The sequence below is a fragment of the Pseudophryne corroboree genome, chromosome 2 (assembly GCF_028390025.1).
Source record: "Pseudophryne corroboree isolate aPseCor3 chromosome 2, aPseCor3.hap2, whole genome shotgun sequence".
Lineage (NCBI taxonomy): Eukaryota > Metazoa > Chordata > Amphibia > Anura > Myobatrachidae > Pseudophryne > Pseudophryne corroboree.
Window position 1 is genome coordinate 484,537,150 of NC_086445.1, and position 14,494 is coordinate 484,551,643.

Sequence of the window (14,494 nt, forward strand, 5' to 3'; positions counted from 1 at the left end):
TGTGGGGGCATCTGTATATCTGGCACTGTGGGGACAACTGTATACCTGGCACTGTGGGGACAACTGTATACCTGGCACTGTAGGGGCATCTGTATACCTGGCACTGTGAGGGGCATTTGTATACCTGGCACTGTGGGGGCATCTGTATACCTGGCACTGTGGGAACATCTGTATACCTGGCACTGTGGGAACATCTGTATACCTGGCACTGTGAGAGGCATTTGTATACCTGGCACTGTGAGGGGCATTTGTATACCTGGCACTGTGGGGGCATTTGTATGCCTGGCACTGTGGGGGCATCTATACCTGGCACTGTGAGGGGCATTTGTATACCTGGCACTGTGGGGGCAATTGTGGATCTGGCACTGCACTATTAGGGGCATATGTGTATCACGTCCCATTTTAAGTGGCCACACCCATTTTTTTTGCCGCGCGCGGGGGCAGACTTGTATGGCCCCCGAAGGATTTTATAAATATCCAAATGGCCCTCGGTAGAAAAAAGGTTCCCCACCCCTGTACTAAATGGAACCCCAGCATCCTCTAGGACGTAAGAGAAAATAGGATTTTAATTACCTACTGGTTAATCCTTTTCTCGTAGTCCGTAGAGGATGCTGGGCGCCCACCCAGTGCTTCATTCTCCTACGTTGCTACTTGGTGAAGTATTGGTTCAGCTGTTGCTGTTCCTCTTTCATGCATGGTTAGCATGGTTTCTTCAGGTTACATGCGGATTGGCATGGTTGCTTCCTTTTTCATGCTAGATAACATGTTTTCTTCGTGTTGCATGATGGTTGGCATGATTTCTTCATGTTGCTTGCTGGTTAGCATGGTTTCTTCATGTTACCTGCTGGTTGACATGGTTTCTTCATGTTTCATGCGGTTTTGCATGATTTCTTCATGGTGCATGCTGGTTAGCATGGTTTCTCCATGTTGCATGCTGGTCAGCACGTTTTTTTTCGATTCGGTGTGAGCTGGTGTGAATTTCACCACTATCCGTGTATTTCCTTCTCTCGAAGTATGTCGGTCTCCTCGGGCACAGTTTCTAGACTGAGTCTGGTAGGAGGGGCATAGAGGGAGGAGCCAGCCCTCACTGTTAAACTCTTAAAGTGCCAGTGGCTCCCAAAGGACCCATCTATACCCCATGGTACTAAATGGAACCCCAGCATCCTCTACGGACTACGAGAAAAGGATTTAAAAGTAGGTCATGTAAAATCTCATTTTAAAATGTATGTAGACATAGGGATAATTTTGCTTTACAACTGATGCAGGGAAATGGCATGGATGACCCCATTTGAATGTATGTAGCTTTTTATTCTCAAGAATGTAACAGTTATATAATGGTTATAAAGTGCAATCAGGGATATTGCTCGACTATTCAGGGAGTCAGGGACATTGTTGCTATTTCAGGGAGTCTCCTGCGGAATGCAGGAGGGTTGGCAGCTATACTCCAACTGTCCAGGTTTTAAGTTTATCCATGCTTGGCCACAGGTGACTTAATTAGCACCTCAGTCAATTTGATTTAACCATCTGTGCTGAGCCATGGATATACATTAAACCTGGACTGTTGGGGTGCCATGAGACCCTCTGCACTAGGGAATAGTTGCTGAATTTTTAGAAATTTCTTTGCTAGATGCATATGGCTCTTCTAGACACCTGAGAATGTGGACAAGATTCACAGAGGCTGTCTGCTGCCTCCAACGCCCCGACTGAAGTGGACGGGCTGGGTGGCTTGTTGATGCATTATGCCCCTGTACAGCCCATTTGGCCGTTTCACCAACCTGAGTGCCAAAAAGTTGGCAAATTTTTTATGATAATTTTTGAAGTTGAGGTTGGGGAGCATTTAATGCATACTAGTCTTTCTCCTACAGAATGTCAGGGAGATTCCAGAATTCTAAGGAGTCCCCATGCACTTTTGGAAGTGCAAATTACTAATCCTGTCCACTTCCAGAGAATTGGCTGGGATTGGGGAATGATGACTTGATTCTCAGCTAATCACTTCCTCATGACCTTCCCATAATTGAAACGTACATACTGAAAAGCAGTATAAAACTAGTATCTTTTTTTTTTTTTGTTCTGAGCTTTCCTATATGCAGGAAAATGAAATTAACTTATTTTTTCTTAATACACATTTGACAATACACATATGACAATAATACAGTTTCTATTCAGACAAATGGTTTAATTGGAAATTATATCCTCACTTACCCAGTTTTATTTCTACAAGTCTTCAGTTGTGTCTTCTATATATAACTGATGATTATCTTATAGATTGTAAGAAGTACTTATTGCCTATACTCCTTTGATCATAGTCACACCCTTGACTCTGGTTTTGTCTGTTGGCCTTCTGTCTCCAGCAGATTAAATACAAATCAACCTTATAGTGTAACTGAATTGATTATTTTCTTTGCGAAAACCACTAAGTAGCTGTAATTAATTTAACATTATTTATTTCTGTTCTGTAAATGTTACCATTTAGCAATAATGCATTGTTACCTAGTACTAACCTTTTCATCCCAGACTTGTGGCATTTCCAGATTTTATTTGGGCTCCTTAACTTAATTTCATCCTACTATCCAGATTGCAAAAAGTCTCTTTCGATTTGTAAACTGGAAAATCTGATATTAAAATTAAAACTGTAAAAGTTACCCATTTGTGTGCGTGAGATACAGTATACGAGTACACATATTTTCAGTATGCTATGTTTCAGTGCATAACCATTTGGTTTCCATAACAGATCATCATGGCCGATACCATATTTGGAAATGGAACAGATAAATGGGTGTGCCCGAACGACAGACATCTAGCTCTAAGAGCCAAGTAAGTTTACCAAGTTTCCAGCTACATTGTTCTACTTCTGTTTTTTTCTGTTTTTGAGTGTAACACTATGTAACTACTATGCTTATGATATAATAAAAACACAAACAAACAAATAGCAGCGCTGATAAACTTGCTAATACATACGGATTGAGTGAAAAATATTCAATTTAATATAGACGGCAATCATTAGCCTATTAAAACCAACATACACAACTCATAAAAATAATTAAAATGGGTCTCAATTATAATTGCCTCTAATAAACAGTCCGTTCCTATTTAATGAACTGGATAAGCAGATGTATAATGCATAGAAAGAGAGACTGACTGCGCAGTCTACCATCCAACTTTACCAATACCGCTAGAGGTGAAGTCCCTTGGTAGTTTGTTTGTAAGTGTCCAAGCGGATTCCTCAATGCTTTGCGGTGTCCTTTTCCTTAGGTTGGAAGTTGTAGGATGTAAAAAAATCTTTCCTTATTTTATCTGCAAGGGTGGAAGTCCAGTTCTGGTCCGGATATAGGCAATAAATTTGGCAAGTGATGACCCAAGGATGACAGTTCCTTTATCCAGTTCATTAAATAGGAACGGACTGTTTATTAGAGGCAATTATAATTGAGACCCATTTTAATTATTTTTATGAGTTGTGTATGTTGGTTTTAATAGGCTAATGATTGCCGTCTATATTAAATTGAATATTTTTCACTCAATCCGTATGTATTAGCAAGTTTATCAGCGCTGCTATTTGTTTGTTTGTGTTTTGATTTAATTGGGTGTGACTACCCCACTATAATTAGCAGCAGCATTAGAGGTGCAGCAACCTTAAGCGCCCGATCTATTACCTGTTGGAATTTTATGATATAATAAGCATGGTACATGATATAAACAATGGGCTGTTCCCACTTGTGGGTGTCCATGACTCCCACAGAGTGGGAACAGAACCTGTGGCGAGCCACTGAGCCCGCAAGGGGCTCTGTTGCGCTCGCCCCCCCCACCGGCATTCTGGCAGCCGGGATCCCGTGGTCAGGATGTTGACTGCCGGCATTACAGCCCCAACCCATTGCAATTATATGCTAATATGGGCAGAAGCTAACCCGTGCAAACGGACGCCCACTGCGATCACATCTTTTGAATATGGCGCTGCATGATTGCAGAAACATTGGTTACATTGTCGCCATGCAGAGTCTGAGTCCCTCTGAAGATGTGCAGGCCGAGATTCTCTCCAGGGACGCACAGGCCTCTCCAGTAGCAAGTGTGATTGCAGCTTCTAATATATGCATGCCCAGAAAACGCTGTCCGAACTACCTTGACATGCCAGCGTTCGCATGACCACTCCCCGTTACCGCCCCCCTAACACTGACTTCCTGTCACTCACTTTGTGACTAAAATCTAGCTGCTTTTGCACTCACAAATCACTCACTGTGCTGCGTACTGCGGCAAAAAAAATTGATTGATATGCGTACAACCGCCGGTTTGTGTCCACACTTGAATGACCCCCATGTCTTTACCTAAGACAGAGGGAGGCTTAGGATTTCTAGATTTGAAAAAATACCAAATAACTTGCCTCCTGAGCCAACTTGTGGATTGGTTTGTTGTAGATAACCCTAAACCTTGGTTAATTCTAGAATAGAGTACGGTTCACCCCTTTTTATTATCTGATCTACTGTGGTTACCACGATTCTGTAAGTCACAGATACCCTCTTTACCTATGGCGATATTGGCCTCAGTGGCTACTTGACACAAAGCCATTTCTTGGTTAAATGAGTTCCACTTTCCTACAACTAACCTTTCTTTAAATGCTATTGCTAGGCAGATTCCTGATTTGAGCTTTGAAACATGGAAGTGTTTAGGCGTCGAACCCTGGGTGATGTAATAAGTAATGGTTCATTGCTATCATTTGCATCCCTCCAAAAGCGGTTTTCTATTTCACCTAGAGATTTTTACAAGTTCAGTACCTAAAATTGCGTCACTGGTTGCATTGTCTCCTATATGAGTTTGTTGTGTTTGGTCGCCATCCAAAAATATATTGTGGTAAAACATTTTTTGGCTAGGTCTAAGAAAAGCATGTCTTGGTGGTATGGTACCTAGAAACTTGGTTCCTTTTTCCGGCCTTATTAAAATGGAAAACAGATCTTTCTAATTCTATTACATAAGATGAGTGGGGCTCTTTATTCTGCACAAATTTTACCTTTTCTAAATGTATCTCACATGTGAGCTGTTTTATAAACTTGTTCATTGGATATATTTGACTCCTGAAAGGTTGCATAAAATATGGCCTTCGATTTCCAATCAATGTTGGAGAAATTGTGGTCAGGTTGGAGGTCTCTACCATGTTTTCTGTGCTTGGCCGAAGCTTAGACAGCTGTGGCATCAAGCTTTTGTATTTATCTGTAGAGTAACTGGCACTTCTATTACTCCAGACCCTCTTGTAGTATTATTTCATTTCTACTATGGGGACATACCCTCTGGTGACAAGTATGTGATGTGCCATATTTTTTTGTTTCCTTTTTGCTTGCTATTGGCATTCGGATATCTTGCCAAATCTTGACGCTACAGAAAATAAAGTACAAACCCATTGTGATTTGAAGCAGTGGGAGTCTCCTACTCTACTTCAGCTGCTAACCCGTTGATGAAGTGGTTTGGATGGAGCAAATATAGAGCAGATTGTAGAGCAGCTGTAAACACAGTGGGTGCTTAAAATACGCTACAGTATCTTGAATTACCTTAAGTTACCTTCTTAAACTTTCCTTATTACATGTTTAGGCATGGAGTTTAGGTCTCAATTTTGATTTATGTTTGTGTGTTATTACTGTTTATTATGTGTATTGTTTTACAAAAAATATTTATAACCAGTTTCTGTATGTTACCGGTGTTGTATGTTACCGGTGTACTTTTTCTTTTCTTTTTAAATATATTTTTTTATTGAAGCAAGTGCATCAATATAAGGTACATAAGCAGTATATAATCTGCATACAGAGTTGAGGAGAACTACAGTCTAACAGATATGATAATACAAAGTACAGCTCATAGTGGTTGACAAGTTATATGAGGTACAGTATGCGAAACATATAACAAATATTCATTAAGATACACATAGAAAGAGCAAAAATGGAACAGACGTTTAACACAGATCGATTTTGTGATGCAATGCTTCTAACACTCCAGTTTCCTAATTTTCCAACCATAACAGGAAGAACGGGAGCTGCAACCGCAGCCCGCGTCCTGGGAACAGTCAACTGACTACTAAAATATAGCATAAAATACAAACATAAACAAAAAAGTAAGATGTAGAAATATAATAGTCATGGATCAGTACTGTTTGAGAGTAAAAGCAATGAATCCTATAATATTAATTGGGAAGGAAAAAGAAGAAAAATGTTGGACTCGATCCATAATATCAGCGGACCCTTTTCATTAAATGGACTATTCAGACCATATAACTAAGGATATGAAATAGTTCTATAACATTATTCATGCCTAAATTTAGGTTAGTTAGGTTCTGACTCATAACCAAACAAGCATGTGGTGTTACCAAAATAAAATAAAAAAATAAAAATAAAATATCTTTATACAGTATGTACTGTAATTTGCATTCTGCAATATTATAAGACCAAATGTGAAATACACATGTATAAGGGTCATATTCTGATCCATATGCTGATGGATACGGAAACAATAAGATGATGTTAGGTGTAATACACATGCATAAGGGTCATATTCTGATCCACATGCTAATGCATACAGAACCAACAGGAATATATTTGGTGTCATTTGCCATAGTCAAAATCTTTAGTGAATGTTATATATGATCAGACCAATAAAGTGAGAGCAAATAACAAACTATTCAAGTAACAGCGCCTAGGGGGCCCTGGAATAAAAGTGGTACATATAAGATTGGTCCTTCTTTTCTGATAAACCAGTGCAACAACCCAGTGGGCAAGTGAGAAATCAACATGTGTGGGTCAGTGAAACTAGATATGTTTTCACCTTTTACCTTCCTGCAGTGTAAAAAACGGGTAGTACATAGTAAGGATGTTCCCAATTCAATATGCATGTCTTTATTGTCAGCAAGATGAGAGTCAGGGATTGGAGCACAACTGAGAAAGTTACTATAGCGGTAAGGTGTTGGAGTAGAAGTAGTGGCATCAGCCTCAGAAATATATGTGGGCATAGAAGAAGCTAACTCTGTTCTACGGCTAGCAGTAGATGAGCCAGCAATTTCAAAGTCTCCTTGCGACTGTACAGAAATAGACAGACAAGGAGATTGGTCATCAAAAGGTGTCAAGTCACGGTCAAAGAGAGACATCAAACAGTTGAATTTACTTTCTATGTGGAGTATTAAGATTTTTGACAGCTCTGCCGCCAACTGAGTGGTGAAAGCTTCTGTGTCATTCAAAGAATATATGACCGTCTCCCCTGATGAAACAGGAGGGAGAGAGGGTAGTGGAGTGCATATCTCCAAATGAGGAATCACATGTATAGACATTTTACCAGCTACCACTTAAAATGTATAACATAAAAATAACCCCAAAATAAGCAAGTTATTCACTAGAGTCAGATTGTGAAGTATCTCAGCAGAGAAATTAACATAGAGCCCAGTGATTCTACAATTCCACATATATAGTATTATGTATTCTCAAAAGCAAATAATAAGCAGCCGCAATTATAGGCTCCACCACTAGACGGCAGCAGAGGACATGAAATAAACGTTAAAGCACACTATATTTACGCAACAGTTCAAGGTGGTGGGTTGATGGAGTCCTACTGGACTGTCAATGATTACTACACTTGGACCAGAATTGGCGTATGAGAAAAAAAATAGTAATAAAAAAAATAAAAGCTTGGAAGCAGAGGCAAAAGTCCATCAAAGTTCAGGTTCGTTGCTGCAGTCCTCTGACAATAAGTCCCAGTTTCTGAGGTGATTGCTGGATGATGATGCTTATATTCACGTAGGGATACGATCACAGGATAGCCTTTTGTTGATGCCAGGAAAGATCCAGCCAAACTAGATGTATAGAACTCCCTTAAAAGAAATGTCCCAGTACCTGTAAGGCAAAGTCGGGGCTAGGAAGGAGGGCAGCCCCAGACCTTTTAGGTGCCGTGAATGGACTGCAACCTCTCCCCTTACTACTGCTACAGTGCTCAGCAGGATCACCACCACTGGAACAAATCCACACCAGACAATATTGTGGGTAATAGGAGCATGGATCTCCACAGCACCTCACTGCTCACAACAGACGATCTCGGCACCCAGCCTCATTCACAACTCCCACTCAGCAGCAATAGTTAGCACCACTGCACTATGACAGCAGTTCCAAATCTCAGTAAAGAAAAAGGAGTAAGGGAATGTGATCAAGGGCGCCCAAAATTTAGGAGGAAAGTCTGGAAATAATGAACATCATAAAAAATAAATAAATGATAAAAACATGAAATAAATGTAATAATAATGGTTGCAACAATACTTATGGATTCTTCTAGATATTCTTAATCAGTTGTCCATCTATGGTTTAAATCCTCAGAAAGTCCTCAGTTGATATGTGAAAACAAGAATTTAAGAAAAAAACCAATGTGTAGTACAATTAATAAGGAAATGTCTTAATAAATGGTGTCCGGAAAATGAGGCCCTGGTGAATAAGGGGCTTGATAGTAGGAAGGATAGATTCTCGCCACCAATATTCTCAGAATTCAAGACGTACCAAAACTCACATATTGTGAAGTAGGAACAAACATATAGCGGTATCTTTATTTGATCGGATAATTTTAGGTACAGCGTACCTCACTCACATGTCCAGTAGATGTTCTCCACATATAAAGGTATCTTTAAAAATCTTTAAGAACGGTCCAATGAAGTGAGTTTAAAAGAAAAAGTTTTTATTTGACATAAGTCAAAAAATAATAAAATTACAGGTAATTACAATTTGACCTTGTTCTTCGGGCAAAGAGTGGGGGTGTCGGGAGATATGGTTGGAAAATCTCCAAATACAAGAAGGTAGTCCGGAATCCCCTCTGTAAACAGGTACCCCCAAAAAATACCTTAAGATGGTCAAAAAACCTGTTTGAAAGTGTGAATCCACGCTCAGCATGCACCAACGCCGTTTCAACCGTGTAGGTCTTTTTCAAGGTGTATGTGCTGAGTGTGGATGGAGGCTATTTAACCTATCAAACAGGAAATGATCATTTTGCAATGCATGATGGTAAGAAACGTATTTCATCATTCTATTGTTTATAACAGTGAATATAAAATGAGGACAGTACTTATAAACTAACAGCTTATGTGTGTGTTAAAAATGTGGAGTTTTATAAAGCTGCACCTAATTAAACAGAAACAACGTAAGAAGGAGAAAGAACCGCTGGACCGGAAGTTGCCTTGGTCCGCGTTGCGTTCCAAATGAACCGGAAGTGGGAACATGCGTTCCACACAACCGGAAGTGCGTTTCACCGAATGTATGCGCTAAACCGGAAATGACCACGGTTTCACGTGACACATGCAGGAAGCGAGGCCATGCGTTCCACCCGGCGGGGATTGCGTTCCACAAAGCAGTGTTAGGTGGATACGTGGCAATGGAATGTGTCAATGGTACATTCCACCCAGACTTTTGCAATAAAGCCATGTATTTGATATGGTTAATCGGTGAATAAAGTTAAAACATACAATACCGTTGGAATAATGTAACGGTCTCAAAATACAGCATAATTATAAATACATGTAATGGCAGATAAATGAGGATAAACATATAACGATAATTTATGCATAAATAAGAAAAAGGAGAAAGAGAGAAAAAAAATGAAAAGGAGGTGTTTTACAAGAACCATTTTAACTCAAAGTCAGAATTGAGACTCCACATTTTTAACACACACATAAGCTGTTAGTTTATAAGTACTGTCCTCATTTTATATTCACTGTTATAAACAATAGAATGATGAAATACGTTTCTTACCATCATGCATTGCAAAATGATCATTTCCTGTTTGATAGGTTAAATAGCCTCCATCCACACTCAGCACATACACCTTGAAAAAGACCTACACGGTTGAAACGGCGTTGGTGCATGCTGAGCGTGGATTCACACTTTCAAACAGGTTTTTTGACCATCTTAAGGTATTTTTTGGGGGTGCCTGTTTACAGAGGGGATTCCGGACTACCTTCTTGTATTTGGAGATTTTCCAACCATATCTCCCGACACCCCCACTCTTTGCCCGAAGAACAAGGTCAAATTGTAATTACCTGTAATTTTATTATTTTTTGACTTATGTCAAATAAAACCTTTTTCTTTTAAACTCACTTCATTGGACCGTTCTTAAAGATTTTTAAAGATACCTTTATATGTGGAGAACATCTACTGGACATGTGAGTGAGGTACGCTGTACCTAAAATTATCCGATCAAATAAAGATACCGCTATATGTTTGTTCCTACTTCACAATATGTGAGTTTTGGTACGTCTTGAATTCTGAGAATATTGGTGGCGAGAATCTATCCTTCCTACTATCAAGCCCCTTATTCACCAGGGCCTCATTTTCCGGACACCATTTATTAAGACATTTCCTTATTAATTGTACTACACATTGGTTTTTTTCTTAAATTCTTGTTTTCACATATCAACTGAGGACTTTCTGAGGATTTAAACCATAGATGGACAACTGATTAAGAATATCTAGAAGAATCCATAAGTATTGTTGCAACCATTATTATTACATTTATTTCATGTTTTTATCATTTATTTATTTTTTATGATGTTCATTATTTCCAGACTTTCCTCCTAAATTTTGGGCGCCCTTGATCACATTCCCTTACTCCTTTTTCTCATTGTATTTGTTACCTGTGTTGTGGGCAGGTATAGGGATTTGATTGGGCTGACCAACCCCATTGCGCCAGAGTTCACCATTCTTTCTTATCTTGACCAAATCTCAGTAAAGCCTCACTCCTGCACGAAAGCGGATTCCTCCCGTTGAGACAGCAGATACTTGCAGCGAGTGCTGGGAGACCAATCCCGGATTTTGAAGGGTCCCAATCCTCTAATCACGAGCTGCGGGAGATGGACCACGTAAGGTAGGAGACCCACACTGCACATTTGGATCACTCTCTCCGCAATTGTAGGCACCACAGGGAAAGTGAAGGCCACGGTAGATAGTGCAGGGGAACTGATTTACAGCTGTAAATAGCAGGAATTATAAAATATAGTAGTCTCAGAAGCGTTTAAACTTTAAGAGTGAGTGTAGACCAGCGGGAGAAGCTATCAGACACTCCCCAGTAATCGCACCCTAAAATGGCTGCGGGCGGTCATAAGCGCCTGTAACTTTACAGGCTTGACTCCGGGGTATAGGAAGAGGCTCCAGATTCAAAAAAAAAAAAAAAAAAAAACTAACCCAAGGCTTAAGGTAAGACGTAGGTGGCTTTATGAAAGAAATCCTCGGGTAAAGCTGCAATTTTAAAGCTGTTTTATACAGCCAGGTCCAGAGCCCATGTAAAAAGCGGCCGCGCTGGGTGTCCCGCCCACCGGAAGTCTACTTTTTCTTTTTTAAAGTTTTTGTTTGTTTTGTTTATTTTGCTTGCTTTATGTTTTGTGGAATAATTCCAAAGTTTGACTGTATCTTGTTGTCATGCGGATTTAAAAAATAATAATTGAATTTTATAAAAAAATGACGATGAGCGGGATGTACTAAGCATCACATTAGCGATGCGGTGCATCCTGCCACTTACCACTGACATACTGGTTCTCATTCCGAGTTGTTCGCTCGTTGCCGAGTTTCGCTATCTTGCGATTAGTTGCTTACTGCGCATGCGCAAGGGTCGCAGAGCGCATGCGCTTAGTTATTTTACTCAAAAGTTAGGTATTTTACTCACGGCATAACGAGGATTTTTCATCGTTCTAGTGATCGAAGTGTGATTGACAGGAAGTGGGTGTTTCTGGGCGGAAACTGGACGTTTTATGGGAGTGTGCGAAAAAACGCTGGCGTTTCTGGGAAAAACGCGGGAGTGTCTGAAGAAACGGGGGAGTGTCTGGGCGAACGCTGGGTGTGTTTGTGACGTCAAACCAGGAACGAAACTGACTGAACTGATCGCAATGGCTGAGTAAATCTGGAGCTACTCAGAAACTGCTAAGAAATTTCTATTCGCAAATCTGCTAATCTTTCGTTCGCAATTCTGCTAAGCTAAGATACACTCCCAGAGGGCGGCGGCCTAGCGTGTGCAATGCTGCTAAAAGCAGCTAGCGAGCGAACAACTCGGAATGAGGGCCACTAATTGCATATGTACTTACGTACATATGCGATTAATATTGCATAGTAGTGCAAAGGACAGCTCTCCCAATAAGAGCGGTCCTTTGCGATGTCAGGACTTCCGAGTTTAAGATCTGGAAGTCCCTCTACACATACAGAGGAGCCGCATTTTAGGCTAAGTATATCCCGTCCGAAGTAAGGTAACTGCCTACCCTTAGTATAAAATGTATGTGCGGATGGAAAACATTATCCGTATTGGAATATTCTATACACCGCTTCAAATGAGGATGACCTCCATAAGAATTTAAAAACAAAAACTTATATAAGGACTTACTTTAGTCCACCTTAGCTACTGTGAGAATCTGCCCTTGTATGTTGAGACTCTGTAACTGCATATGAAAACTGTGGGCCTAATTCATACCTGATCGCAGCAAAATGTTTCTCTAATGAGAAAAACCATGTGCACTGCAGGTGGGGCAGATATAACATGTGCAGAGAGAGTTAGATTTGGGTGGGATGTGTTCAAACTGAAATCTAAATTACAGTGTAAAAATAAAGCAGCCAGTATTTACCCTGCACAGAAACAAAATAAATCTTACTCTCTCTGCACATGTTATATCTGCCCCACCTGCACTGCACATGGTTTTGCCCATTAGAGAAAGATTTTCCTGCTGCGATCAGGTCTGAATTAGGCCCTATATCCCCACTGTTTTCCATCTGCAGCTGCATTTGTCACCACTGGAACAAATCTGTCCGTTTGCTAGGTGGCCGTCCAGATATTGTCCGGAAACGCCCATTTCATTGGTAGCGTGTTCTAAATGGACTGATCTGTCTCTATACTCTAACAAACTCTGCTTAAGTCTGATTCAGCAAATGTTCAGTCGCTGAATTCTTTCTTTGATGTATGCACAGTATGCTGAAATCCCCGAGATCCATCTGCATAGCCTTTGCGTCTAACTCTGTTCTATAGTGGCTTGCAAAAGTATTCAACTCCCTAAAACATGAACAGATTTGACTATATTACAAATTACACACAGATTGTTCCTGACAGCGTTGTTATTAAGGGATGCGTTCAGCATCCCGAAGGACGGGATGCCGGTGGTCATGTGACTGATGCTGGAAGTCCAACACCACTAAGGAGACCGGCGAGGTAAGTATCAGGGTCACTGTCAGGGTTAGGGCCTGGGATGGGGGCGTGGGGAGGGTTAAACCCGGGGGGGGGGGGGGGGGGGGGGGGTTAGGATTAGGCACTAGGGGGGGTTAGATTAGGCACTAGGGGGGTCGGGGTTAGGCACTAGGGTGGTTAGGCACTGGTGGGATTTGCACTAGCCACCCCCCCCCCCCCAAAAAAAAAAATAAAAAAAAAAATAGCCTAGCCGCCACCACCACCACCACCAGCTGCCCAAGATGCTACCCCTGGAGGGTGAGGGTAGGAGAGAGGGATCTTCAATGTCGGGATGCCGGTGTCGGTCATGTGACCACTGGTATCCCAACAACCGGGATTGCATACCAAACCCGTTATTGAGAACCAGTCAGCTCTTTGAATAAGCAATTGATATTACCAAATGGAAGTGTTTGTTAATGACAATAACAACACATACAGTATTTAGCCTATAAAAAAAATAATAATAATAATAATCCCTACAGAATAGGAAATTTGTGGCTGATAATGTAGTTGATTATAGGTCAAAGTATAATAATAATAATAATAATAATAATAACAAATAATAATAATAATAATATAATCATTTTATACTACTGCTAAGAATAATAATAATAGTATTATTATTTTTTTGCTTAAACCGTATAGACATTGAATTCCTGGAATACACCGTAAAAATGTGTAAGTGCAAATTGTAGCTGCAATAAGTAGTTTAGTCTAAAATGTAATACATAGCAGGTTTCTTGTTTTATTTTATTGTTTTTTATATTAAACTCATCTTTGCTTAAATTGCAGACTGCAGACAGGCTGGTCAGTACACACCTACCAAACAGACAGGCAGAGGAAAAATCAATGTCTAAACCAAAATGAAATCGAATCAATTGTACAAGTTATCAGAAGAGCTGAGAAAGTGGATACCCTGGAGCAGCAGAGAATTGGGTATGTCCAGGGTTAAACTGTAAACTGCATTAACAACAGAGGTAAATTACAGCTGTATTAATGTTCACATTGCAATGTATTGGTAATGATTAATACTTTTTATTTAAACCAAAAATTCTATTATATTCTAAGATCTCCATGAGAAAAGAATATAATGGCGCTGTTCTAGTGTTGTATTTTCTTTTCTTGTTACACATACCTATCCAGCTATTGTGGAAATAAGCACCTTGAGATGATTATAGAACATTGTATAGCCAGAGATTCCACTCATTAAAAAGCAAAATACAGATTCAATCATTATAGAGTAGTGTGATAGAGAATATACAGTATATTACCTTTTTTCCATATATACTTTTTTCCATATATA

General features: G+C 40.1%; 1 protein-coding gene across 8 annotated transcripts in view; it reads left to right on the forward strand.

Moving 5' to 3' along the window:
• RPH3AL (rabphilin 3A like (without C2 domains)) overlaps positions 1-14,494 on the forward strand; it is a 645,411-nt gene that overhangs the window by 256,832 nt on the left and 374,085 nt on the right. For all 8 annotated transcript variants that reach the window (XM_063953881.1, XM_063953878.1, XM_063953877.1 and 5 more), the window contains 2 exons: positions 2,732-2,814; positions 13,984-14,127. In XM_063953881.1, the coding sequence (XP_063809951.1) occupies positions 2,738-2,814; positions 13,984-14,127 (221 nt within the window). In that variant the 5' untranslated portion in view covers positions 2,732-2,737. The remainder of the gene's footprint in view (positions 1-2,731; positions 2,815-13,983; positions 14,128-14,494) is intronic.